This window comes from Artemia franciscana, chromosome 3 (assembly GCF_032884065.1).
Source record: "Artemia franciscana chromosome 3, ASM3288406v1, whole genome shotgun sequence".
Lineage (NCBI taxonomy): Eukaryota > Metazoa > Arthropoda > Branchiopoda > Anostraca > Artemiidae > Artemia > Artemia franciscana.
In genome coordinates this window covers 43232431-43257902 of record NC_088865.1, presented here as the reverse complement: position 1 = coordinate 43257902, position 25472 = coordinate 43232431, and the positions used below count along the sequence as shown (strand labels likewise).

The 25472-nt window shown below is 35.2% G+C and overlaps 1 protein-coding gene across 1 annotated transcript in view; it reads left to right on the top strand.

The window, feature by feature from the left end:
- LOC136025293 (heterogeneous nuclear ribonucleoprotein H-like) overlaps positions 1 to 18202 on the top strand; it is a 31077-nt gene extending 12875 nt beyond the window's left edge. The window contains exons 4-10 of the mRNA XM_065701179.1: positions 778 to 916; positions 4495 to 4643; positions 5702 to 5767; positions 14432 to 14574; positions 15694 to 15813; positions 16693 to 16769; positions 18081 to 18202. Coding sequence (XP_065557251.1) covers positions 778 to 916; positions 4495 to 4643; positions 5702 to 5767; positions 14432 to 14574; positions 15694 to 15813; positions 16693 to 16769; positions 18081 to 18123 — 737 coding nt within the window. The 3' untranslated portion in view covers positions 18124 to 18202. The remainder of the gene's footprint in view (positions 1 to 777; positions 917 to 4494; positions 4644 to 5701; positions 5768 to 14431; positions 14575 to 15693; positions 15814 to 16692; positions 16770 to 18080) is intronic.
- The last annotated feature ends 7270 nt before the right edge of the window (positions 18203 to 25472 follow it).

Below are 25472 nucleotides of genomic sequence, written 5' to 3'. Positions count from 1 at the left end.
TTTTTGTCGAAGATTAGGCACTCTATGAGTATTGAGGTTCTACTCAACCCAATAAATAAATTTAAAGACATCGATAGAAGATATTTTGTGTGTTGCACTGGTGTCAGGCAAGTCATTAAAATCTAAGTGAACTTTTGTTTTGACTGCTTTCTTTCTATTTAGATGGTTCAGCCTAAAGGTCTTTGACACAATACTTGTACGTTGTGTCTTACAATGATAATTGCTAAACAGAATGCACCAAATAATTCAACATAACTTTTGATTGGTTTAGCTTTAGAAGATATGAAAAAATTACCCTTCTCTTAAATATCTCTCCTTCAGATATTCTGTGTGTGTCATCAACCTAATATGTATAAATGATTAACCAAATAAACTGGGCAAACTCATACAAGGAAATTGACTCGGACTTGTTATTCTTTTTGAGGAGGAATTTCTCAGTTCATTCTTAATTGTAATGCTTCGTTTAAAGATAAACTAAAATATATACGAGTTCAAATATTCTGGTTTATTGTGTGTTGTTCTATTTCATTTGGCTGATAGTTAAAAAATAGTAAAAATGTATATATATGCAAACCTTTATATTTCTTAATATATAATTCATATAATATTTTATTTGCAAAAGTCTATAACTATAGAAATTTTTAAGTGCTTTTGTTTGAGATTATATTTCAATTTTTTAAGTTTGATAAAGAATATGTTTATATTTAAGTGTTTATAATTGTTGCCGTTTAATGTTTGTCCATTTGCTTTCTAAAGGGATAATTATTCTTTGGGCAGGGTTGCCGATAGTACCGAACGGTATCAATTTGCCTCTCGACGCTCAAGGGAGGGCAAGTGGGGAAGCATACGTACAGTTTACAACACCAGAGGCAGTGGATAAAGCGTTGGAAAAACACAAGGAGAAGATTGGGCACAGGTGGGGATGGTGGATCAGTGGTTTGGTCCCCTGTGGTTTTATTGGTTCCGTTTATTAGACATCCGCTTCTTTTATGTATTTTAGTATTATACAGAGGGTTCCAAAAGCTGCTTTACTGTGATAAAAGTGCATAAAAGTGTATTGGCTTACCCATAAGGTTATAGTAAGAACACTTGCTAAGAAACTATGTCGTAGTATTAATAATTGTACATGTAGTTTTGTATGGATAATTATCCATACAATACTCGTGTGGATGATTATGTGATAATCCTTTGTATCAATTCATTTTTCAACAAGCTGTTAAACAACTACTTTTACTTGTTGATTCCGAAATTTGAGTTCGGCTCTTGGGGGCTTGTGATGCCAATTTTTGGAAATATTTTATTAATTCTTATCTCATCTAAATGAACTTGTTTAAAAAATGATAAATTTCCTACACCAAAAGAATCTGCTTTTTAGTGGTTTCAAATATAGGCTGTAAAGTTCTTTGAGTTTATAGTTGTTCATAATAGGTTACAAGTCTGGGAAAATTTTTGAAAAAGGGAGAAAATGTTAAGAAGACCTTAAGAGGGGAAGGGCATTTATGGAAATTAAAAGATCCAAAGTTGCTACTCATAAAAACCGATGTGATGACCCATTAGAAACGAGTTTAATATGAAATAAAGTCCTCGAGCGCCACCGAGAGTGCAGCGTTACCCAGAAGAACTAGAAAAATAATTTCCGTTAACTAAAATTAGAATTGTAATTGAAGGTCCATGTTTCTTTTGAAATATTCTGAAATTTGGCAGATAATTTTTTTTTTTTTACTTATTTCACTGATTATAGGATAATTACGACTTGACCAGTATACGTAACGCGACTTATTTAAAAATACACATATATCATGCCTTCTAACAAAACTTGTTCTTTTACGCATGACTCGAAGAGGAACTTAGTATCTTCAGACCAGTTTTCCTATGCTTTGCTGCATAGAACATACTTCGTTCAGCTTAATTATTTACTTTAAACTTCTGAAAATTTTGGGGAAAAGCAAATCAGAAATATTCAGGGTTTTGCGAAAAGTGCCGAGGAATTTAGGATAGAAATTATGATACAACATATGCAAACTGGTTTTTATTTTCTCTCTATGTTTTATATCTGTAACATAACATCTGACAAGAAGTTAAATGATTTTATTAAGCAGTAAATATATTATAACATTTCATTAAAACAAATTCTATAATAAAATAATTGAATAAAATTTTGTAATATTTTACAGAACAATTAAAATAATAATAATAAAATAGCTATAATTAAAATGATTAATTAAATTCTATATCTAAATAATTATTTAATTATATTAAATATATATTGATTAAAATAATTAATAAAGAATTACAATGCTAAAATAATAAAATAATGATTTAAAAAAAAATCTTTAAGCAGTGAAGCTACACTACGATTATTTTCCTTCAAACTTTGAAATCTGGAAGAAAAAACAACAACAATATTCAAATTTTTTGCCAATATTCCTGGGAAATTTAGAGTAGCAATTATAATTAAACATTCAGATTTGGTTGTTAATTTCTTTAAATACATAATTTTTCTATAACATCACCCTTATAAGAGCTTGTGATTTTAATTGTAATTAAGTCATTTTTTGCTATTGATACAATTAATCGTGTTATTTATTTACTTACCATGATGTATTCAATGCATGGTAAAAAATTCTTATTGAAAAATCTGGCAAAAAATTGTCGGTAATGTTCTACAATGAGTTCAATATTGTAAATAAGTTATAAAACTAGGAGCAGAATTAAATTATAAGTTAAAAATAAATAGGTAAAGTACTATTTGTAAACAAAAGTGACAATTGACCAGACAGAAACACAAATAGGATGCAAATCATTCAGTAAAGCCCAATCTTAATTAGTGAAATAGTTTGGTCTTAATTTGTGAATAACGGTAGTAAGACTCCTTTATTTTTGGGTGAATAAGATGAATAGCACCAACAATATACGCTGTTCTATTTTTCTTCATTCACTTTAGTAAGGCAATACCCTGATACAAGTTTGGAATGATTATTGGTTATTCAGGAGAAAAAGGCATGGTCGTTGTAACTGTATTAAATATAAAAGTAAGAAGCGAAATGAAAACAAGGAAAGAGTAATGTTACTGTTTGCAATTCATGTATACAACTCTTATGATGAAAAACCCTAGTAACCCTTATTCCACCAAATAAGACCGGGCTTGAAGGTTCTGTTAGGTATTTCATGTAAGCTCTTAGGGTAGCTTACAATTAGGTTCTCAGATCAAAGGCTCCTTTCAGACACATTTGGGCATCAGATATCAATGTTTTGAATTAATGGCAGGCTCAAATTAGACTTGGGACTAACCTTGCTCGTGAATCAATTATAAACGGGTGTACAATATCACTGCGATAGTTGTGCCCATCTTGATAGAGGGTATAGCAATTGACCAGTGCCTATTATGCTAATGCTGTCCCATATGTTTTTTTGTGATTAAGTACCTTAGATTTTGAATGATTGAATCCTGGACCTTCTTTTCATTACGAAACGGTAAAGCAATTTTTGGGACCTTGTCTAGAACAATCTAAAAAAAAATTCAAAAGTGCTTTTTCATTTATTGTGCTTTCTTGGCTGTTATTTCAAATTTGGGTCCTATTCCCATTAGAAATTGTGTGCGTTACAAGTAGGATTTCCTTGCTTGTAAAAAAATTATTATTGAATCTAGGCTATCGAAACCGTGAGTATATATATTAGATGTGAGTATAAATAAATCGAAAGTTCGAAGCATTTTGTAAACTCTAGAACGGACACTAAAAGAAAACATTTGTAGGCTGTTTAGGGTGAGCTGGGCTCTAATGATTTTGCCTTACAAAATGAATAGTTTTTAATCTTTCATTAAGAATAGCAAAAAAAATAATTGATTAAGGTACAGTATTTAAAATTCCTTTTTTTGGGTACTTAATGAGTAGACTGAGTTATTAGTAAAAATAAAATAGGCTTTTTAAAAAAGTAAAACAATTTTTGGAAGAATAGCTATTTTTAGGGTTTAATTTGCCATCATATATCCTTTCTTTAGTCACATGTACTTTGACATAGGAGACTAGTTTGACAGCAAAGTATTAAAGGCTTAAATCTTTTGGCGAAAATGATACCACGGTTATTGAAAAAAATGAATGGACCAAGATGTCCATTTGTTCGCCCAATATGTCCAAAGTACATAGCCAAAAAGTTAAAATCAAACGTAAATATTTTGATTAGTTTAACGAATAAAATTAATGATGAAACTCTTTTCTTCCATTGGTTCTATACTCTTAGCTAATTGATTCATGTCCTTTTTTATCTATGTGTACAACAATTATACGGAAATTATTTGAAGTTCAATATTAGGCTGTTATTGGATTGGTCTTAAAACCCTCAGTTCCATTAGATTTTATTTCAGGATAAAAGAGCAAATTTTCTATTTCTTATATGAAGCTTAATAATACCAATTTTGAAATAGGAATAGTTGTTTCTTGAAATATTTATTTGTGATTACTTGTAATTATATTCATATTCTGTTGTTCTTGTTAGATACATTGAAATTTTCCGTTGTTCAATTGATGAAATGAACAGCGCAATAGCTCCACGATTGATGGGAATGCGAATGGGAAGGGGTAGACCAACCCCTTATGACCGTATTGGCGGTGGCATGGGCATGAGAAGCGGAGGATTCTCCTCAGGTAAGTTTTGAAATGGGTCAAAGAGAGCCATATACAGAGCTAGAGTTAGGTTTTTTCTCAGGGGAGGGGGCAAATGTAGACTTTGCCGCCCCTGCCACACATCAATATTGTTAATGTTGCAAGTTTTGCTGAAAAATATTACAATTTCGCTTTTTTTGGCCGCGTGGTACGCCTCCTTCCCCCCTAGCCTCTCCTAGATCCGACCCTGGACATACAGAGGGTTTTGTTTACACCTTGGAAAAAAAGGTTGCCATGTCACGTTGAGTTCTATGGTAAACATAAAAAAGTTAGATAAATCGCAATGACCAAGATTTGGGGAGGGTGGACCGTAAAGTTCGGTTTCTAATTAAAAAAATTAGTTTTGTTTATACCAACTGACCAAATTGTAAGGTTTGCACTTCGATAGTTTGATATCAAAGTGGAGTGATTTACCATTTTATACTTTAAAAGCACCAGTAGGTCTACTAAGACAGAGTTGAAATTTAATGCTTTTTGACGCATTCCTAAATTAGTACCAAGTTCTTATCAAGGCTATCACTCATTATGATTTTCCCCCGGATCTTGAAGTTTCGGTCCTGAGCTTGGGATTTTGGAAAAGCGTATGTATTTACACTATCCTCAAAAATTAAATAATGCATATATTGTTTAATATCTTATCATGTTTTTCAGATCAGGATTGCCAGGGGACGAAACATAATTCGACTCCTTGGAGTTTAGCTCAAGTTGTTAATTGTCTGCTAACCGAAATGAAAAGTTGTTCAAGGGCTCTACTCAGTAAAATCACCGTTATAAAACAGAAAAAAAAGCTGTTGCCCTTAGTCGTTTGTAAGGATTTGAAAAAAATTAAATTACAAGTATCGTCTTGATTAATATCACTTTCATTGCCTCGCCGTTCATTTGTGTTGAAGCTTAAAAAAGATTGATTTTTATTCATTCTTCCTGATGTGATCCTAATTCAAGCTTTGTTTTTCAAGGTTCCTGATTCAACCATTCATTGCTCAAATAATGTAAAAAAGAGAATTATGTATCCAACTTATAATTTCCTTTTTTCTCTTTAGGCTATAGTGACTTCGATGATGTTGGTTATGGAGGCTTCGGTGGAAGCGCACCCAGCAACTATGGTGGTAAGTTATATTAATATTAAAAAGAAAGCTTGATTTTTTTCGTCATTTCTCCTAGACTCCTGAAAAAAGACATTAACCCAAAACAGGAAAAGGATAAAGTTTTGTTTTCATACACTTGACTCTACTTAAGAGTTTTATATTTCTTTTGAAGTACCAATGACATCAAAATACATACGCATTTTGCCCCTGGATCTATTTTAGGTATATTTTTACCAGAAAACCAGGATTTTCTAGGATTTTTGATTTTGCTGGTATTAAAAATAACAAAGCTTTTAGGCTTTGATTCTTTCTCTTAATTCTACTTTTTAAAACAGTAAGAAACTTTAGCGTAAAGAGCGGGGCGTTGAGGAGGAAAAGTCCATTTCATATAAGGAGTAATTTCTGTTCGTTTTAAGTTTTAATGTTGCTCCTTACTTTCATTTAAAAAACTTTTTTTTAATTTCTGGACATTTTTGAAGTTCAAATTCTATTTATTTTCATAAAATAACTATAACAAAAACAATATCCCAAAGGGCTCAATGGCCCGGTATTTGGGAAACGGCATACAATAAATAAAGAATCATAAAACTTGTCATAAACATACTAACATCTAAATATAAATATATAAGGAAAAGAAATCAACTCACCGGCAGTCCCCACGAAACAGCGACCCTCACATCACCCGAGAATAAAATACAAATTAAAATTCTCGTGTCATCGAGGATACAACACCAACAAAGAACAACCCAAAAAAGAAAAAATAATTATAAATAAACCATAAGAAACATTTAATAAGAAGCCTTTCATAAGAAACTTTTCATCTGTCTCTTAAAGAAGCCAAGTGTTCGTGACTGCCGGATCTCAATGGGAACCAAGTTCCAAGCACGCCCCACAGTCACAGCCAGGCCGAAGTCTGAACGAACCGAGGGACTAGCTGGAATCATCACATCCTCCCGGTTACGAACCATATACAAATTTACTTCCCCTACTAGTTTAAGCAGTCCCGAAAAGCAACATGGGAGATCTCCCTGGAAGTATTGATATGCCAACGAGGATATCTTAAATTTTGAGGAGGTCAAGAGGAGTGTGTGTAGCTGACTGGAGAATTCTTGCCGCTTTCTCATAAAGATAGTGAATAGGAGCAAGTACCGAGGGAAATGTGGACATCCACACAGACAAACAGTAACATATATAAGGGTAAATCAGAGAGAAGTATAAAAGACGGAGGATAGGGAAAGGAAATAGACACTTTAATTTTCGGATGATCCCACGTCCACGGGAAATTTTCACTTATTATTTGAACATGCCACTTAAATGATAAATTTTAATCCAAAAGAACTCCCAGGAATCGCACATATCGATTCGGGGGACGACTTATGGAGCCTCTTGGTGTATGAAGCTCGGTAATTGTGCATTAATGCATGTTTTGATCTTGGCTCTCCGCACATAAATAATCAAAACGAAATTGCATATTAATTAATTGCAATTAATCGGAAGATTTTGAGAAAAAAGGAGCGAGGGAGGAGGCCTAGTTTCCCTCTAATTTCTTGATTACTTAAAAAGGCAATTAGAAATTTTAATTTTTTACGAACATTTTCATTGGTAAAAAATATACGTATGTTACGAATTAACTTACATAATGAACTTCTATATTCGTATGTTTTTATTGCGTATATGGGGGGTTCACTCCTCGTCGATACGTCGCTCTTTACACTACAGCTAAAATTTTGTCCCAATTTCTTAAGAATGACCTCTGAATCACAAAGGCCGTAGAATAAATAGTTGAGATTAGTAAAAATACTTTAGCGTAAAGAGTGAGGTATTACGAGGAGGTAAACCCCTCATATGCGTAATAAGTTTTGTTTGTTTTAAGTTTCAATGCTGCTCCTTACTTTCAGTAGAAAAAACTTTTCATATTTATTTGTTCATTGTTTTTTCAAAAAATGCTAGAAAATCCTGCGCCCCCTTCATTGAAATTTTCTTCCCCCATGAGAAGTTCCTTCATGGAAATATTCTCCCACGTAACCCCCCCCCCCCTAAACTCTCCCCCTAAACTAAAAAATCCCCTGAAAACGTCTGTACACTTTCCAGTAACCAGTGCTGTCACTTACTTGAAGTACTACTTAAGAAAAATTTTCCATTACTTGTACTTAAGTAAAAACTCTAGGGTGTACTTATTACTTGATACTTAAGTAAGATTACGAAATACTTTACCTTTGACACGAACATTTTGTGTGTGTGTGCTTTGGCAATGTACAAGAAAACATCACCTTTAGATTTAGAGCAAACTCAGATATAGCTTTTGTGTGTCTGTGCTTTGGCAATGTACAATAAAACATCATCCTTGAGATTTAGAGTAAACTCAGATATAGCTCCATGCTCTATTTTTGAATATGAAATAAGGTATTTGTTTTTGACAAAAAAAAATAATAGTATGATTAACACTTGGTTTAATTTTTGTTTAAAAGTTATATAACAAAGAAAATTGAAATTATTTCACAGTTCACTGGTCTACAGTGAGCTAAAATCCCTTGTTGGCGCTAAATGTTGCATACCCTAGTCCATTTGGGCTTAAATTTCTGACATTAGTGTTTAAGTTTTGTCATCTCGTCAACTGAACCAGATTTCTACCATTTCACCATCTTCAGGACCATATTATTGGTAAAACTACTGAAGCTATGAATCTTTGCCCCTCTAAATGTTGTCTGCAATAAACAAGTCTAGGCAATTCTAGCTGGATCCAATGCAGTGGTATTTTGTCAAATTCGTTCCAGCAAATTCAGGTATTCAGACGAATCTGACTTCAGATTTGTCACTCCATTCATAAGTTATAGACCATACTAAATTAAAGGAAAACTCAACTTTCTTAATACTTGAAACTCTCACCCCCTCGCCCTATTTGAGATTGGGTTTGTGATACCAGAACGTGATATGAGCCCTGATCTTAGGCATCTTTGGTCTAGTTTTCATTCGGATCCGTTACTCCATTTGAAAGTTATACTAAATTATACAGAAAACTTAAATTTTTCAGAAATTAAACCCGCTCCCCCTTGTTAAATTTGAGCTAGGGTCTTTATCTCAAAACTTGATATGTGTCATGGTCTTAAGCCTCTGTGGTTTAATTTTCATTCAGACCCATTACTCCAGTTGCAAGTTACTCTGAATTAAACGATAAACTGTTTTTAGCAGGTAAAGCCCTCTCCCCCCTGTTTTATTTGAGCTAGGGTCTTCATCTTTCAACTAAATGTCTCTCATGATCCTTGGCACCAAATCAGGCCATCAAAATTTTCACCCAAATCCAACCAGCGTTTCTCCCCCTATACGTCATTACACAGACGGACGGACGGATTTTTCAACGTCTTAGGTAGCCATGTTGGCTAATTGGATCCAAAAAAAGAAAACAGTGACATATCATCATCCAGGTATCATCACCTATTTGGATAGTGGAAAATATCCATCAAGATGGGTTTTTGCGATCTTTCTGTCTGTCCGCCCGTCTGTGCAATCGAGTATAGCGGGAGAACCGCCAGTCAGATTTGTATTGAAATTGAACTATTTGGATTTAAAATTGAGCTTAATTAGGGCGATGTGGCTTTAAGTGTTAAAAAAAATTCGATCTTTTTATTTAATTCACTGTAACTTGCATATGGAGTTGAATTTCGATGAAAATTGAATAAAGATGCCTAAGAGTATGGTATGCATTGAGTTCTGGGATAGTGTAGCTTGCGAGAGATTGATGGATCTCGGTGAAGTTGTTTGTTTAATTTAGTATAACTTGCGAATGGAGCAACGGATCCAAATGAGAGCTAGACCAAAGATGACTAGGATCAGGGCTCATCGAGCTTTGATACCACAAGCCCTATCTAAAATAGGGCGAGGAGGAGGGGGTTTCAAGTTTTAAGAAAGTCGAGTTTTCCTTCAGTTTAGTAGGGCCTATAACTAGTTCCACCCATGGCTTGCCCAAAGCCTGGAAATAACCCTTTTCCAAAATATGTCATACTGAAGCCAACCTTCAACCAAATATTCCATTCCCAGAGAAAAATTACTTTGTATGGCACTTGGTATTTACCAAGTGACATACAGTGATCGCAAACTCTGTAGGTCTGTCGGTCTTTCAGTCCTGGTCTTGCTAGTTTAGGCACTTCCAGATAAGCTAGGACGATGAAATTTGGCAGGCGTATCAGAGACCAGACCAGATTAAGTTTGAAATAGTTTTCCCCGATTCTACCATCTGGGGGGGGGGGAGTTGGGTGTTAATTCGGAAAAATCACAAAAATTGAGATATTTTTAACTTAAGAGCGGATGACCGTTCGTGAGGTATTTTGAATTTGATGTTAAGAAGGAACTCATGTCTGAGATCTCTTATTTTAAACCCCGATCAGTTCTGGTGACATTAGGTGAGGGTTGGAGGGAGAAACCGGAAATCTTGGAAAATGTTTAGAATGGAGAGATCGGGATGAAACTTGGTGGGTAGAATAAGCAAATGTCGTAGATAGGTGATTGACGAAAGCGGACTGGATCCACTCTCTTTGGGGTAGTTAGGGTGGTCCAGTGCTTTGGCGAGTTCAGTACTTCTGGACGTGCCAGGACAATGAAAATTGGTAGGCGTGTCAGGGACCTGCACAAATTGACTTGATAAAGTTGATTTCCCCGATTCAATCATCTGGGGGGGGGGTGAATGGAGAGGAAAAATTAGAAAAATGAGGTATTTTAACTTGTGAGTGGGTGATCGGATCTTAATGAATTTTGATATTTAAAAGGGCCTTGTGTCTCTGAGCTCTTATTTTAAATGCCGACCAACATTAAGCCTCTGATTTTTCTTTTAAAAGAATCTATCGATTCTTATAATTTTGCTAGAGCTCATGCCATATGAGCTCTTGGCTCTTACGACCTCGTCAAAAGTGCCATATGAGCTCTTAGCTCTTGTTTTATTCCTTTTTTCTCAGAAGATTTTTGACTTAGTCTCATGGTTTTTGCCACTTCATGGTGTGAAAACTGCTGCTAGAAATAGATAGGTTGCAACTTCTGCCGTATTGTCTTCTAGTATATTTAAATGTGTGCTTGCATCGTGCCTGCGTCCCCTTAAAAGTTCTGTTTCTTACGGTAATATTGGTTTGTCTTCTGTTGCATATGCACACGACGTTCTTCTTGTTGCCCGAACTCACCGTGGATTGCTTTCCAAATTTACCATATTAACCAATGGGCTATCAAAGATTGGACTGTCAGTTAATGCGTCTAAATGCGAGTTTATTTGTTTTAATAGCCTTTATGTGATCGCTCCATTCGTTGCTGGGACTGCAATTCTGCCATGTTCTTCTTTAGTTAGTTGGCTTGGTCTGTGTTTCGGTCCAGCACTTTCCACTACCTTTTCATCCCTAGTAAATCAAGCCATAAAAATCCTACCTTTTCATCCCTAGTAAATCAAGCCATAAAAAATCTACGCGTCGCATACGTATCCCCAGACAAAAACCGTTACAACCGCAACGGTTTGTGCATGATTTATAACGCTTATTGCGCCCCTGTGCTTTTGTTTTTATCAGGCATGGCTCATCTGTTTCGTAAGAAAAATCCCCATACTCTACGTGCGGCTTATTTCAGATATTGCAAAAGCCTCCTCTGGCTTCCTAGATGGCACCAAAACAGAAAAATAATTGCTCGATTCCGTTTGATAGACATGCCTTCTTGGATTCGGTCTTCCAGTGATGATTTATGTAAAAAGACTTTATTCACGTTTACGACCCTCTGCAGCCTTTTTATATTGATACTGGTTAATTAATCCATGTTGTCTTTTGTTAGTTTGATTTTTTTTTTCTTGCTGTTCATCGTTTTTGTTTATTTATAAAACTCCGTACTTCGTTTTTTTTATACTTTTACGGATAGTCAAGTTCATTCATTGATTCATTCATTCATTCTGCAGTTTGACCAGCCGTATGGAATGCGTCTGAATCAGCGGGCTTGCTGCAGGCCCGTGATTTTATAATATATGTTTGTAGGGAGTTTTACCCATCATCTGAATCGACTACACACCATGCGGTTTGCTTGAGTGAAAACCAGCCAAAGGACATAGATGCCATGCATTTTCATAGCGTGTCTGAAATTTAACTTGAAAACTTGAGGCAGTTTCCTTGTAAAGGTGCCGAGGGCGAGACTTGCCATCAATTGATTTTCGGCTTTTGATTATTGAGCTTTAATTTCTCTTATTAAAAAAGTCTGCAACTGACTCACTTGGCTCCTTACTTTTAAATTTGAGTTTTTTTGTTGCTAAGGTTTTTACTTATTGAATCAGAGAATGAACTACTTTTTTATGTTTTATCTATTTTAAAGCCAATCAAAAGTTTATTTTTCTATTTTCAATATTTTTTCCACCATTCCGACATGTTTCAGAATAACCCTGTATTTTTTCAAACGTGCCAGATTTGACTGAACACTAATCGCCAGAAGTTCAACTCTATGTGCACTGTATTAATCCTGTCATGTGATCTGTCTGATACAATCAGAAGTTTTTTGACTGCACTTAATTGTTTTGATAGTCTTTTTCTTTCAAGCCGTTGTGTTGAAAATTGATTCAGATTATTTTTTGGACTTTGTTGGGTGTCTACCAGCCAAACAAGGGAAAATATTTTCAATATATTTTTTTTTTGTCATTCCCGCATGTTTCAGAATAACCGTGTATCTTTTCAAACGTGCCAGATTTGACTGAATACTAATCACTAGAAGTTCAACCCTACGTGCACTGTGTCAATCCTGTCATGTGATCTGTCTGATCCAATCAGGAGTTTTTTGACTTCACTTAATGGTTTTGAAAGTCTTTTGCTTTCAAGCCGTTGTGTTGAAAATTGGTTCAGATTATTTTCTTGGACTTCATTGGGTGTGTACCAGCCGAACAAGGGAAACGGTTAAAAACGATAAAACGGAAATTCTGGTTCTTGATTAAGATTTCCAAGAGTGGAATGACAGGGGACATTTTATAGGCAAGGAAAGGGGCTAAGAAACCTTCAGAATGGCCTTTAAAAAAGATAGCGCAGGCTTTATATCAGAAAATATATATATATATATATATATATATATATATATATATATATATATATATATATATATATAGAATAAATACTTCAAGTATTGCTTAAGTACAATTTTGGCAAGTACTTGATATTTGATACTTAAGTAAGAATTTGGAGTACTTGTTGCAGCACTGCCAGTAACCATTACAATATGTAAACACAGGTCAAAGTTTGTAACTTGCAGCCCCTCCCACGGGGACTGCGGGGGGAGTACGTCATCCCCAAAGACTTAGTTATTAGGTTTTTCGACTATGGTGAATAAAATGGCTGTCTCAGAATTTTGATCCGGTGACCTTTGGGACAAAATGGGCATGGGAGGGGGCCTAGGTGCCCCCCAATTTTTTGGTTACTTAAAAAGGGAACTAGAGCTTGTTAATTTCCGTTAGATTGAGCCCTCTCGCGACATTCTAGGACCACTCAGTCGATACGATCACCCCTGGAAAAAACCAGCAACAACAAAAAACAAATAAAAACGCATCCGCGATCTGTCTTCTTGCAAAAAATGCGAAAATTCTATATTTTTGTAGATAAGAGCTTGAAACTTCTACAATATGGTTCTCTGATACGCTGAATCTGATGGTGTGATTTTCGTTTAGATTGTATGACTTTTAGGGGGTGTTTCCCCCTATTATTCTTTTGATGTAGCTATGGGTATCAAAATTCCATTTTTTTTTTGTTTCAGTTACTATTGAGCCGGGTCGCTCCTTACTACAGCTCGTTACCACGAACTGTTTGATTTTATACTAATGAAAACTATTGTATAAATGCAACATCTTTTATACAATATATGACCTTATTGCGATGCTACTATGTATTTATTGGCTCTTTAAATGCATATGAATATGGCATCGTTCACGCAAAAATGTTTTTCTTTCATATTAAAGGTTTGAAGATTATTCAGCCGAGGGGAGCACGTCCTGCCCACGACACGTGAAAATATTGCCACACCCCACCGGTGGGACCTTCACTCCATGTTAGTAATCAGGGATGTATTTTGCTGTATAAGTTTTCAGTTGACTGATTTCTTTTTCACTATCACTGGTACTTCAGTTTTACTGTGCAGTTTCATATCTTTATTTTCAATTCAATTGTTCACTCTAATATCTTGGGGAGACATAGTTAGGATTTGCCATGATTAGCTCATGAGAGGGGCTGCTAACTCAAATCATCTCCAAATATGATGGGGTTGTCCGTTCTTTTCAGTCCACCTTTTTTTATCCTTAAAGTTTGCTTTTACTTCTGTGGAGGCATTCAAAAATGCAACGAATATTGTCAGTTAATTGTTTGTGTTTTCATTCATTGAGTGTGTTTCAAAATATTTAAAGGTTTTACAAAAAATCCAACGATTCAAAGCTACAGCTAAAAGCACTTTCATCATGGAAACCACAGTGATAACAAGCTAAACATTGATGTAAAGAGTAGGGGCCCTCAATTACTGTAACGCCTTAGCACATTTTCTTCATATTTGAATCTTGGAAAAAAAACTTTCCCATGAAAGACTTGCCAAGTTATACTTTTGCCATGCGAATTTGAGATCTATATTCACAAATACCCGGATAGTGAACATATTTTCCTGAATTCCCTATTTTTGTGAATTTTATAGGATTTTTAATCTTTTCTTTAGGATTTGGTGCCCCGTTCAGTAGTTATGGTGGTTTCGGTAGTCCACTAGGACCACCCGGACGAATGGGACCAGTAGGAGGCGGAAGCTTCAGAATACAGATGAGAGGACTCCCATACAAGGCTTCGGAAGCCGACATAGCTGCGGTAATTTGATTTTTGTTTAATTTTTAAAAATATTGTTGGTGCTTTCAGAGCTACCCTTTTTTACTTAATTTATAGAGGATTCGTAATCACTTTGAAAATTATAGTATTAACTTCCGACGGGAATAGATGAAAATATTTAATGGTTTTTGCAGAAGAAAAGAAAAGGAGATGCCTTCAGGCAGATGGGGTCTTTCGTCATTTTCCCTCTAATCTACGGAATTTGGCCAACTTGGTGGAAGGATTTGGTCAACTTTGTGGAACTGATGAAAGACTTGAGAGAGTCAAACCGAGACAAATAGTCTCTATGAGTAGCAAAGCTGGCTTCATTTTTTCAGAGGAAAGGAGGTTTCGGATAATATTTTAAATCACTTGATATTATTTATTGAAAATAGTTTTTCCTAGTCAGGCTTGTATAATACGAGAGGGAGACCAACAATTGAACTGATGTGTGAGACCAGGGGATATATGATGTGTTGTGGGAGTAGCAAACTGCCTGCTGTTTGTTTTAGGCTGAGTATTTCATCCTGAATTAGGTTTAGCTGAAATGGTAACGAAAAGTGTTTAGTAATTCTACTGTTCTTTCTCCCAGGCTTAGGAAGTCAAGTCTAAACTTTCCGGAAAGGATTTTTATGGGTAGAGTAAAGGGAATTTGAATTCTGAGTTTTGTGATGTGAGAATAATTCATTGTATTGTAAGAGGTAAAGGGCTTATTTATTATTGACAAACAAACGAGAGAAAACAGCAGTTGTGTCAGCTGTTATACTTTTGTTAAAAAAAAAATTGTGCATAATACTCATAGGCGTAACCTAATGATGAGACCATCTCTATAGATTCTTTTGCTTCATGTTTGCAAGCTTAACAAGTTTAATTACTACGACAAAATAACAGAGTTTGTCATAAGAGCTTAGATTTTTTGGCCAAACCAAATGAAAAACAGCTAACTTAATGGCTGAGATGTATGGGATTGGGTTTGTATTCAGGTTATCGCATTTTTATTCATTTATCAGTACTTGTACATGACTGGAAGAATCCTGTAGCGAGTCTAACCCTTGAATCAGTTACGTGTATTCATATCTTTTATTATTATTTTGTCAATGAATATTAATGTTATACTTGCAGTTTTTCCGCCCACTCCGTCCTGTTTACATCAACATCAGCTATAACGACCAGGGCAAACCATCTGGCGAAGCTTACGTCGAGTTTGCAACATACGATGAAGCCATACGAGCGATGGATCTGGTTAGTATTCCTTTCACCCTCTTCTGACTAGTGTTCTGCCCTTGTCTTTCGTACTTTTGCTGTCGCAAGGCAGCGTCCTTGTGGTTATCAAGTTGGATCCTCCGCTGGAAACGGAGGTACAAATTGACACTCATTCACAACACAATTAGAATATATTTATTGCTCCCTGTTGGTTTAAACTCTTAGTTTAAAAATACCCTTGACTACTATTTTGAACCCCTTTTCCTCCCCGAAGAAGATAAATAATTTTTGAGAACTCACTGCCTTTCCGTCTATCAGCAAAACAAAAACGTGTTTTTCAAGCATCTGTCACTAGATATTTTTGAAACGTCAATGCAATTTTGAAATCTTGCCTTCGTTCTAACGAGGATAAAACGATTTTTAAGGGCCTGATTGAGGTGGTAATTTATTATATTTTCTACTGTTTTTAAGCTCTGTGCCGGGCTGATCAGCCCATGACCAGGAATATGTGTCACTGCTATTTTATTAAAGGGTTGAAAAAGCCTGCTTTGATGTTTGGGGCCTCTATATCACCAAAGTTGAGGGCCGGCTGCTACGAGGTCGACATCCAAAGTACTGCCCCAAGGACTCTTATTCGAGAATAACCGGTAATCAGTAAATGAGTGGACAAAGCGACTATTTAAAATAATTCCGAGTGAATCAGACTAGGGAAGACAGGAGCTTTCACACAAGATTTGAGTTGATACTAAAATTAGTGTAATACCCTTGAAAAAATGATATGTTACAGTTGATATTCTTGTTTTTATATTGTTTTTCATCCCATAATTAAACAGCACAAAAATTATGTGTCCAAATGTTTTGACATGAAATCAAGTAGTCTATTTGTTTGCATCACTATTTTCTATCTTTCATTTCTAGGATAAGGCAAATATGCAAAATCGGTACATTGAACTCTTCATGGAAGGGCCAGGGTCTGCTGGTGCTGGTGGAGGAAGGTAAGGGTTTTTCTGATTTTTCTTAAAGAATTTTTGTTTCGTTACTAGACTTCGTAAATTATTCATGAGCAGGCAAAACCACATTTAGTGAGTTTTTTTCTATAATAGGTTGAAATTACATTTTGGGAATGTGACTATAGTTGGGTAAAAATTTCACTAATGGAATGGAAAATAGATATTAGACTATTCTACGCGCACAGATTGATAAGGAATCGAATTAAAGGGGGTTTTATGTGACATAACTAGGCAGATTTAATCGAGACTAATGGAGTTGTTGAATCTAGCTTAACTTATTCAGCTTCAACTAGCTTTCCAGTGTTTTCAAGGACCAGTACAGCAATTAATCAAGCTTTAGCTGATGCCCTGATTAATAGGTGCAGATACATTGGACTTCTGAGGTGAGGGGGGGGGGGTCGTTTGCACGTATGTCTTAGTCGAGAACATTTAATGATAACTATTGTGAATGTTTCAGTTCATCCTGATACTTGTCACGAGGATTTGTTTTTGTTTCTATTCCAACTATTAAATGAAGTTTTTTTTAAAATCAGTTATGATACCGAGCTGATTCATCTACAACATATTTATCATTATTATTTTGGTAATGTACTTGAAAGTCTGTAAATTTGCTTAAAGAAAAAAATTTGCTTAAGGAAAAGTAAACAAATAAATTAAATCCTGCGGAAACAATAAAATAGCGTGATTCATTGTTTGTATTATCAAAGAGTTTGTGTTATGTTTGTACTGTTGTTGTATTGTCAAAAGTTATATTCTAAAAACAAAACAAAATTTCTGCAGTGTCATACTATTTTTTATTTATTTTTTTTACTAAAAAAGAGTGATCTAAGGTCTAAGGGACCCCACTCTCTTAGTCATTTCCACGTCTGTAAAGAATCTGCTTGAAGACTTGCCTTTTTTCTTACGAAATTGGGGGTTTGCCAAATATCAAACAGCATAAAGCAACCGGAAATATTTAAACAGTTATGCGGGCTTAGCGTTACGAAAGCCTCAGTAGCAATTTCTTGTTGATGATAGTACAGAGTGCGCATAATATCATTAACTCCAAACCGAGCTATTGATTTTCTATTCCGGTAAGAACGTGGCAAGTGAAAGAGAAACTTGTACCACCGTAAATAATGAATGCGTAAAAAAGAAAATATTATTACTTATATTTATTTGACATGTATTGTGGAGGTAATATAAGATCGTGTTTAATTTGCAGGATCAGGTATAAAAAAGACTAGAAAGTTCTACCATTTTAATATATTATCATTGACTAATCATATAACTTATCGCTTTTTATTGTATTTCCAGATTCAGAAGTGAGAAGAAGTTCGGAGGAATGGGAAGGCGTTAAGAGCGAAGAGATTCGTATGACTCAAAAGACCCTTTTGTATGACTCAAGTTCTTTTTTATATAAATTCACATGCCCTTAATTCTTTTCACCTATCTATGAACTTCAGATCAGAGTTTTCTGGAACCTAGTTTTCTAACCAGTGCTGGATTGTGCCATGTTGACAGGCAGGATTTGTCGCTATAAAAGTGGTCGAAACTTCTAAATTTAATTCGTTTTTTAGTCTAGCGTTCAGGAGTATATGAAATCAAACTGACTTCTCAGCTTTACATATTGTTAACACCTTATTTAATTATGTGTTGTAGCTTTATAAGAATGTTTTATCAAAATGATGAGTAATAACCAAAAATAGCAAAAAGGGGGCTATTATATATTGAATGCTTATTTCTAAAGGTCAGTTTGAATAACCTAAACACTAAAATGTATTTAGCCCCTTCTCAATATTAGGTATAAAGGAATTTCTTCACCCTAACCAAACGATGGGTTGAAGTTATGTGTCTGCTCTCAGTTGGGTTTTCTCCAGGCAGTCAAACTTGCGTTTTGTAAAAAAAAAGAATTGTTACTAATCTGACTAGAAAATTTTCATAAAAATTACCATTAATGATTTTCCGGTTAAAGTCAACGTATAAGGTAATTTTGAAACACGGTAAATATTTATGTGACCAAGAAGTTTGGGGGATTCAATATCTTAAAATCATTTTGCGATCCTGTGAGTCTGCAGACCGTCTCAAAGACAAAGGACTTGCGTAAATTGTCCCGTTGGAGGGGGGGGGGGGGGGCTAGCCACTATCGATAGTTATTGAGAATCTGCGGTTTGACTATGAAATTTGAATGAAAAGACGATGTAATTTTATGTTTTAAGTTTTTAATCAAAGTGGTAGAACCACAGGGAACTCCCAAAGCTTCAAAATTGAAAAAAAGATATTGCCTTTGAGGTGATTTTAGACTTTTCCTAGCAGGTGTGCTAGATCATTTTAGGGACTGTCCTATCCTGAAATTTAAAAAGAACATTCTCTCCGTTTAATCGAAAAAAGAAAATTCACACTAATGATTTAAACTCCATTACTACTGAATATTTCTGGCTCGAAACTGGAGAAGTTAAATGGTTATTCTAATATTTTTGAGATAGTAGGTGCAGAATATTAATTTTCTGTTGTTTATTCAAATCTCATATCCAACCTCTATAAGTTATGGTGAGACCACCTGATCAATTTTAAGTAGTTTGGCGTGACGAACTAAAACAAAATCAATAGACGAGGTAGGGTGATCAAACAGTTCGTGGTTACGAATTGTATGTAAGGGGTGACTCGGCTCAATAATAACCGAAACTAAAAAACGGAATTTTGATACCAATAGATATATTAAAAGAATCAGCTTGTTATGTTGATTTAAGTATATAAGTTTCATTAAGTTTATTCCTACCGATTAAAGACTTCGAGCCTAATAAAGTTGCCTGATTTCCGAGAAACGGGGAGACATCCTCTAAAAGTGTTACAATCAGTGAAAATCATACCATTAGATCAGAAAACCCTACTGTAGTGGGTTCAAGTTTCTGTGGGAAAATGCCGAATTTTGTATTTTTTGCCAGAAGTAAGATCACGGATGCGTGTTTATTTGTTTATTTTTCTCAGGGGTGATCGTATCGATCCAGTTGTCCTAGAATATCGTGAGAGGTCTCATTCGAACGGAAATTAAAAGTTCTAGTGCCCTTTTTAAGTGACAAAAAAGATTGGAGGGCAACCTAGCCCCCTCCCACGCCCTTTTTTTCAAAAAGTTGTCCGACCAAAATTTTGAGAACCATTTTGCTCATCGTAGTTGAAAGACTCAATAACTATGCCTTTGGATCCAAAATGATCCCCCACAGTCTCGGGGGAAAGATATTTAAGTCAGAAAATTTATACCATTTTTTACTCATAGTATTTGTTATTGTAAAGTATGTATACATTTTCGGGTGACGGGCGAATTTTCTGCTGAGGATTTTTGTAGGGGGTGAAATTGTCAGGGGAAACTATACAGTGGGCGAATTTGCCTGAATTTTTATACAAGATTATTTTTAAATGTCTTGCTTTCTCTTTGCGTCTCAATTTTTGTGTGTGGAGTTGTTAAGGGTAATTGTCCGGAGTAAATTTTCACCGGGATTAAAGTATCTAGAGGATATTTCCATGGGAAGGGGCATTTCTCCGTGGAGGTGGGACCAGATTTCCTGGCATCACTTAAAAACAATCAGAAATCAAATAAAAAAACAAGTTTTTTAAAATTGAAAGTAACGAGCTACATAAAAACTTTAAACGAACAGAAATTGTTGCGTGCATGAAGGAGATTGCCCCCTCAACACCTCGCCCGTTACGCTACAGTTTGGACTCTGTCCAAATTCTTTAAGAACGACTTCTCAAACACAAAGGTAGTTTAATTAGATCGCTGCCTATATCTATGCCGGCAGTCAGGTTAAAGATGCAGGAAATATTTCCTAGAATTTCGATATATAAATATTTTCTGGGAGTAAAAGAATGTTTTCCTTGCATAAAAGTTTTCCTAAGTCATGGATCTGAACTATTGAAAGGCATCGGGAATATGCTCATCATTGAAAATAATTAGTTTGATCGTTTTTAAATAAACTTATTGACTATTGGATCGCAAAAAAATATAATTGATTGGTAATCGTATTTGTTGCTATTAATTTATCTGCTGTTTTTTATGTAAATTTTTCTGGAGGAAGTGCTGAGCAAAAATTAAAAAAAAGAAACAAACTGTTTCATTATTCGCTATGCCTCAACCTCTCCCCATCACTCTCTGAAGTTTTAACCATCCCTCAATATGTTCCCGAGATATTGCAAATATGCTAGTTCGATAACCTGAATTTGATTTACCTCCTCTCTTGCCCAAGTCAACATCTGAAGGCCACTCTCTCCCCAAACACTGCTCGATCCCCCAAACCATCCCCGTGATTCTGAAGAGGATTTGAAAACTCGGGTGCACATAGCGTACTTTGATTTATTCAGGTACGGGCGTTGTTTCCAGAGTATACCCTCAGGGAACTAGGATTCTTGTCCTACAAACGATCCATAACAACTAGCTGATTGGATAACCAAGACTAAATACGGTCGCCTTTTACTAAAATCTCTGTTAATGGGTAATTTCTATAACTTAAGGCCATTGCTCCTGGTGGGATTTTGACCCTCGAGGTATACTTGTCAGACCTTCTCATGTTTCTTGATGAGAGGGTAAAAACTTTTCTGGCTCCCAAACCGATCGCAACAAAATGCTTCGATTCTTTTAACCCAGAAAGCGATCCATGAAAGTTTCGAGCTGACTCACGACATCACAGAAGCTGCTCGTTTTTAAATTATAAAACCTGATTAGGGCGTGATAGCAAAAACGTACATGAGCGTATAAAAGCGTCTACCCCCAATCCCTTTCAACTCTCAAAATCGTACTAGAACTTATAGTCAGTGCCGGAGTTAGGTTTTTTCAGGGGAGGGCAAATGCCGACTTTGCCGCCCCCTGCTGCACCATCAATATGGTAAATATTACAATTTTAGCTTTTCACCCTGGATCCGGACCTGCTTTCAGTTTCCAATAGAGTGAGTTTTTTCTGCGCTCATTCCAACCACCAACTCGTTCATACAATGGGGTCGAAAAGCAATACACTGAATCTATATTATATGACTTCACTTAAGAAGCTTGATTATCTATCAGCCAACGATTGTAATCTCAAATGACCTATTAATAAAGACTGAGGTGTTCCCATAAAATTCTGAATGACATTACTTGCACAGGCTAAAATGGCTGTTTTTTTGTAGATACTAGCTTTAGAGTTCTCATAGGATTTGAGTTTCATTGTACAAATTTCACCAAGATTGCTGCCGATTTTGCCATTTTGGGCTGTTTAGCCTCTTTTCTAAAATTATGAAAATCTTCGTATGCTATTAGGTTTTGATCAGCAAATCTTATTTTAGTAAGTTCTGTGTTGTCCTTGCACCAGATTTTTTTATGGGATCTCTTCCTCTTCTTGCATATCTGAACCATATGAATGGAATCTTTTATCTTACAGTTAATATCCACGTAACAACCAAATTATAGGCTTAATGCGAAAATAACCCTTAAAACGAAGAGAGATTAGGAGGAAATAATTCTACCCCCTCGTCTAGATTTATGTGAATGCCCAGTGAAAGTTCGAAGTTTTATGCCTAAAAATCCTTTTTGCGGGCTTCAACCCTCCCCCCCCCCCTCACTCACAGAAGTATCCATTGAATCTCTTCCCGAATTGGTCATATGAACCTATGTACCGCTGTAAATAATATCTATGAACTCATCAAATGAATTCATTTACTTTTATGAAGCTTTAGAATATCTGTAAATTGGCCGTTCATTTCATATTGACTGTATCAGCATTTTGGCCTCTAAAGCCGGGATTCTAATTATTAAGCTTTTCAATAATTCAAAATCGAGTGCCCATCGCGTAATTTTTGCTCAATTGCATTTGGCCCCAATTTTTTTTTGCACCACAAAATAGCAAAAAACACCTCTGGTGCGATTGTTCTCGCTACTCGAAGACGACAGCGATTTTTATTCCAATGAGCCCTCCTCGCATATCCGAGGACCACTGGTTCGAATCAACCATGTCATTCATCAATAGCTGTGAAGAATTGAATTTTTTGGTTAATAAAGTATAAGAAATCGAGATTAAGCATTACGTATCAACTCGTTCTTGGTGTGATAAGTACCAATTATCTGAACTAATAAATGAATCACCGTCGTTGCTCACGCTTAAAATAGGTTAAACGAGTTAGCCCTATTATCTAACAGCGACGGGCTATCCTAAAAAGCTGTAAATTATTCGGTGATTTCCGTCCTTATCTTTAGTTACTTGCTTTCTTCCTGTTTTTTCTCTTTTTGGGAAGTTTTTGTTCTTTTCTTCTTCTTTTTTAAGAAAAGAGGTTCTTCGAGTGTCTGCTTCTCTGTCTTCCTTTGTTAAAAGTTTATATATTTTGTACGGTGTTTATACAATAAAGTCCAGTACTATAAACAAATAAACAAGCTTCTCGATCAATCATCTTAAAAAGAATGTTGATATAAAATTCCGCAATTTTTGTAGGTAATGGTGCAAAATATCCGTATGAGGTTCTCTGAAATGCAAAATTGATGGTGTAATTCTTAACATAATCATCTTTTCTTAGGGGTTATCCTTCTTTTCTAAAATTTGGAAAGATTTCCCAGCCTCATAGCATTTGAAGAGATTTTATAATCTACGAATTTTATTTATTTGTAACAATTAAAATGCAAATTCTTTTAATACATTTATTGTTATATTTCTTTTTCTTTTAGAGTTTGGTTACTATTATCACAAGTCACTCCTTACTTACAGTTTGCGCCCACGAACTGCTTGGTCTAAGAAATATTTGTACATAAAGCTTGAGCAATTCCTTAAAATCTGTCTACTTTTCTTCCACCAGCTTTTAAATGACATATTTATGGAATAGTTTCCATTTTTCCCCGTACATTATTAATATTCACAACCAATAGAAAATCTTAAAATTATCGTTTTCCTCCTGAAGAGTTGAAATTTTTCTACGCGCAAGCTGAGGTTCCGAGAACCCCTTCATGGTCAGCTTTGCCCTCATTCACTGTCTACTTGCAGCGTATACGGTCTGGTTACTATGTTCCTTTTGCTTAAAATATTTTTTTTCCTTCCAGCCGTGATGTCTTCTAATTGGGCTGGGTTAAGTTTTAATTTTGAAATTACTTTAGATTTTTTGGGTCTTTCGATACTTTAAAGGATCACCATATCTCGTCTATTACAAGCTTTTTAAGTTTGTGTGGCCAAACTATTCAGAAGTGACTGGGAGGTCTTGGCATACCTTGTATAGCTCTAACAAGAGATGCGAATAAGCGACACAAAACTAAAAACCGACACCTACTTTCCTGGAGATTAAAAAAAAAAGTTTAACTTATCCCGTTTTGTGCCAAAGATAGAGTTCTTTAGATCTAATGAAACTTAAATAATCTGAAAACATAACATTTCTTTTTATTATCAAACGGAGCAGAATTTTCTTTTTAAAGTTCTTACATCATTAGAAAGCATAATTTTTTTTTTTTTTTTTTTTTTTTTTTTTTTTTTTTAGCGGAGCAGGATTTTCTTTTTAAAATTCAGGAAAGGACAGTCCCTAAAAAGGAAAAATTTTAATATATCTGCTTGGAAAACATTAAAAAGCAGCTCAAAAGAAGTCTCTGGATAATGCTACAGCTTCAGAAGTTTCCTGCAGTGCTAACTGCCTTGATCGAAATCTTAGGATACAGGATGTACAATATTCAAGCTGTATGTGCATTGATTAGACAGTGTTTTGCTTAACAATTAGCAAGAGACTATACATTTCCTTTGTTTAAAACTAGCTTCTCGTTAGGTTTTCGAACTGTTTGACGCCTCTAAGATCCCCTATCAATTTTTATCAAAATTGCTTCGGAAATTCCCTGTGATGCTTGGAAAATTGATAATAGGCCCTTTGTCTTTGAGACAGTCAACCGGCGCTAAAACTAACGTTCTTAAAGCAAGATTGAAGGATTCATGAACATGGGATTCATAGGAATATGGATAGGTATGTCTGATAGGCTTATAGTCTTGGCATTTATCTTCCTATTTTTCTTTTCTATACGATCGGAAAAAGGAGGTCTCAATCCTTTTAAGGAGTTTGAAGAAAGACAAGTTATCAGAAAGACAAACTACAAAGAAACAGAAAAATTAATTGTGAAAAGTTTTGTGACTTAAAAACTTCGTTCGTTAAACTGGCTGAACACTTCTCACAAAAGAACCAATCAGATATACAAAAGACGGAATTATTCGTCTGTCCAAAAATTGCATTTTCTCATCAGTTTAGACTTGTCCTTCAGCATTCGTGGCCCAGACTTTAAAAAAGGGGACCTAAAATTAATTTGGTCAATCAGCATATGCTCAAATTATGCTTTATTATATTCCCTGTTGGGGGAAATGACAAAACCTGCAAGGAAAACTAAAATATTGAGCGAAGCTACGAAGTTATTAATATACGAACCCCATCTGTGACATAAAAGGCGCAAGGTTTTTTTTTAAATATCACATTAAAGGTACTCATTTAAAAATAATTTCTAGGTGCTTGCTAAAATTACCCCCTCCCCTTTAAATCTATTTCTTGTATCCTAAAGGTATGTTCACTCCCGCTTGTAATTCTTGTAAACGACTGGTATTTTTGTTTCCTTATCTGATAGTAAAATATTATTTCTTAAAGAAAGAGAAAAAGAATACAAGACAATTTAGAGGGCGTTGCAAGCAGAATAAAATATGTCGCAATCTAACTATCATATCCTAATCTCGTCCTAAT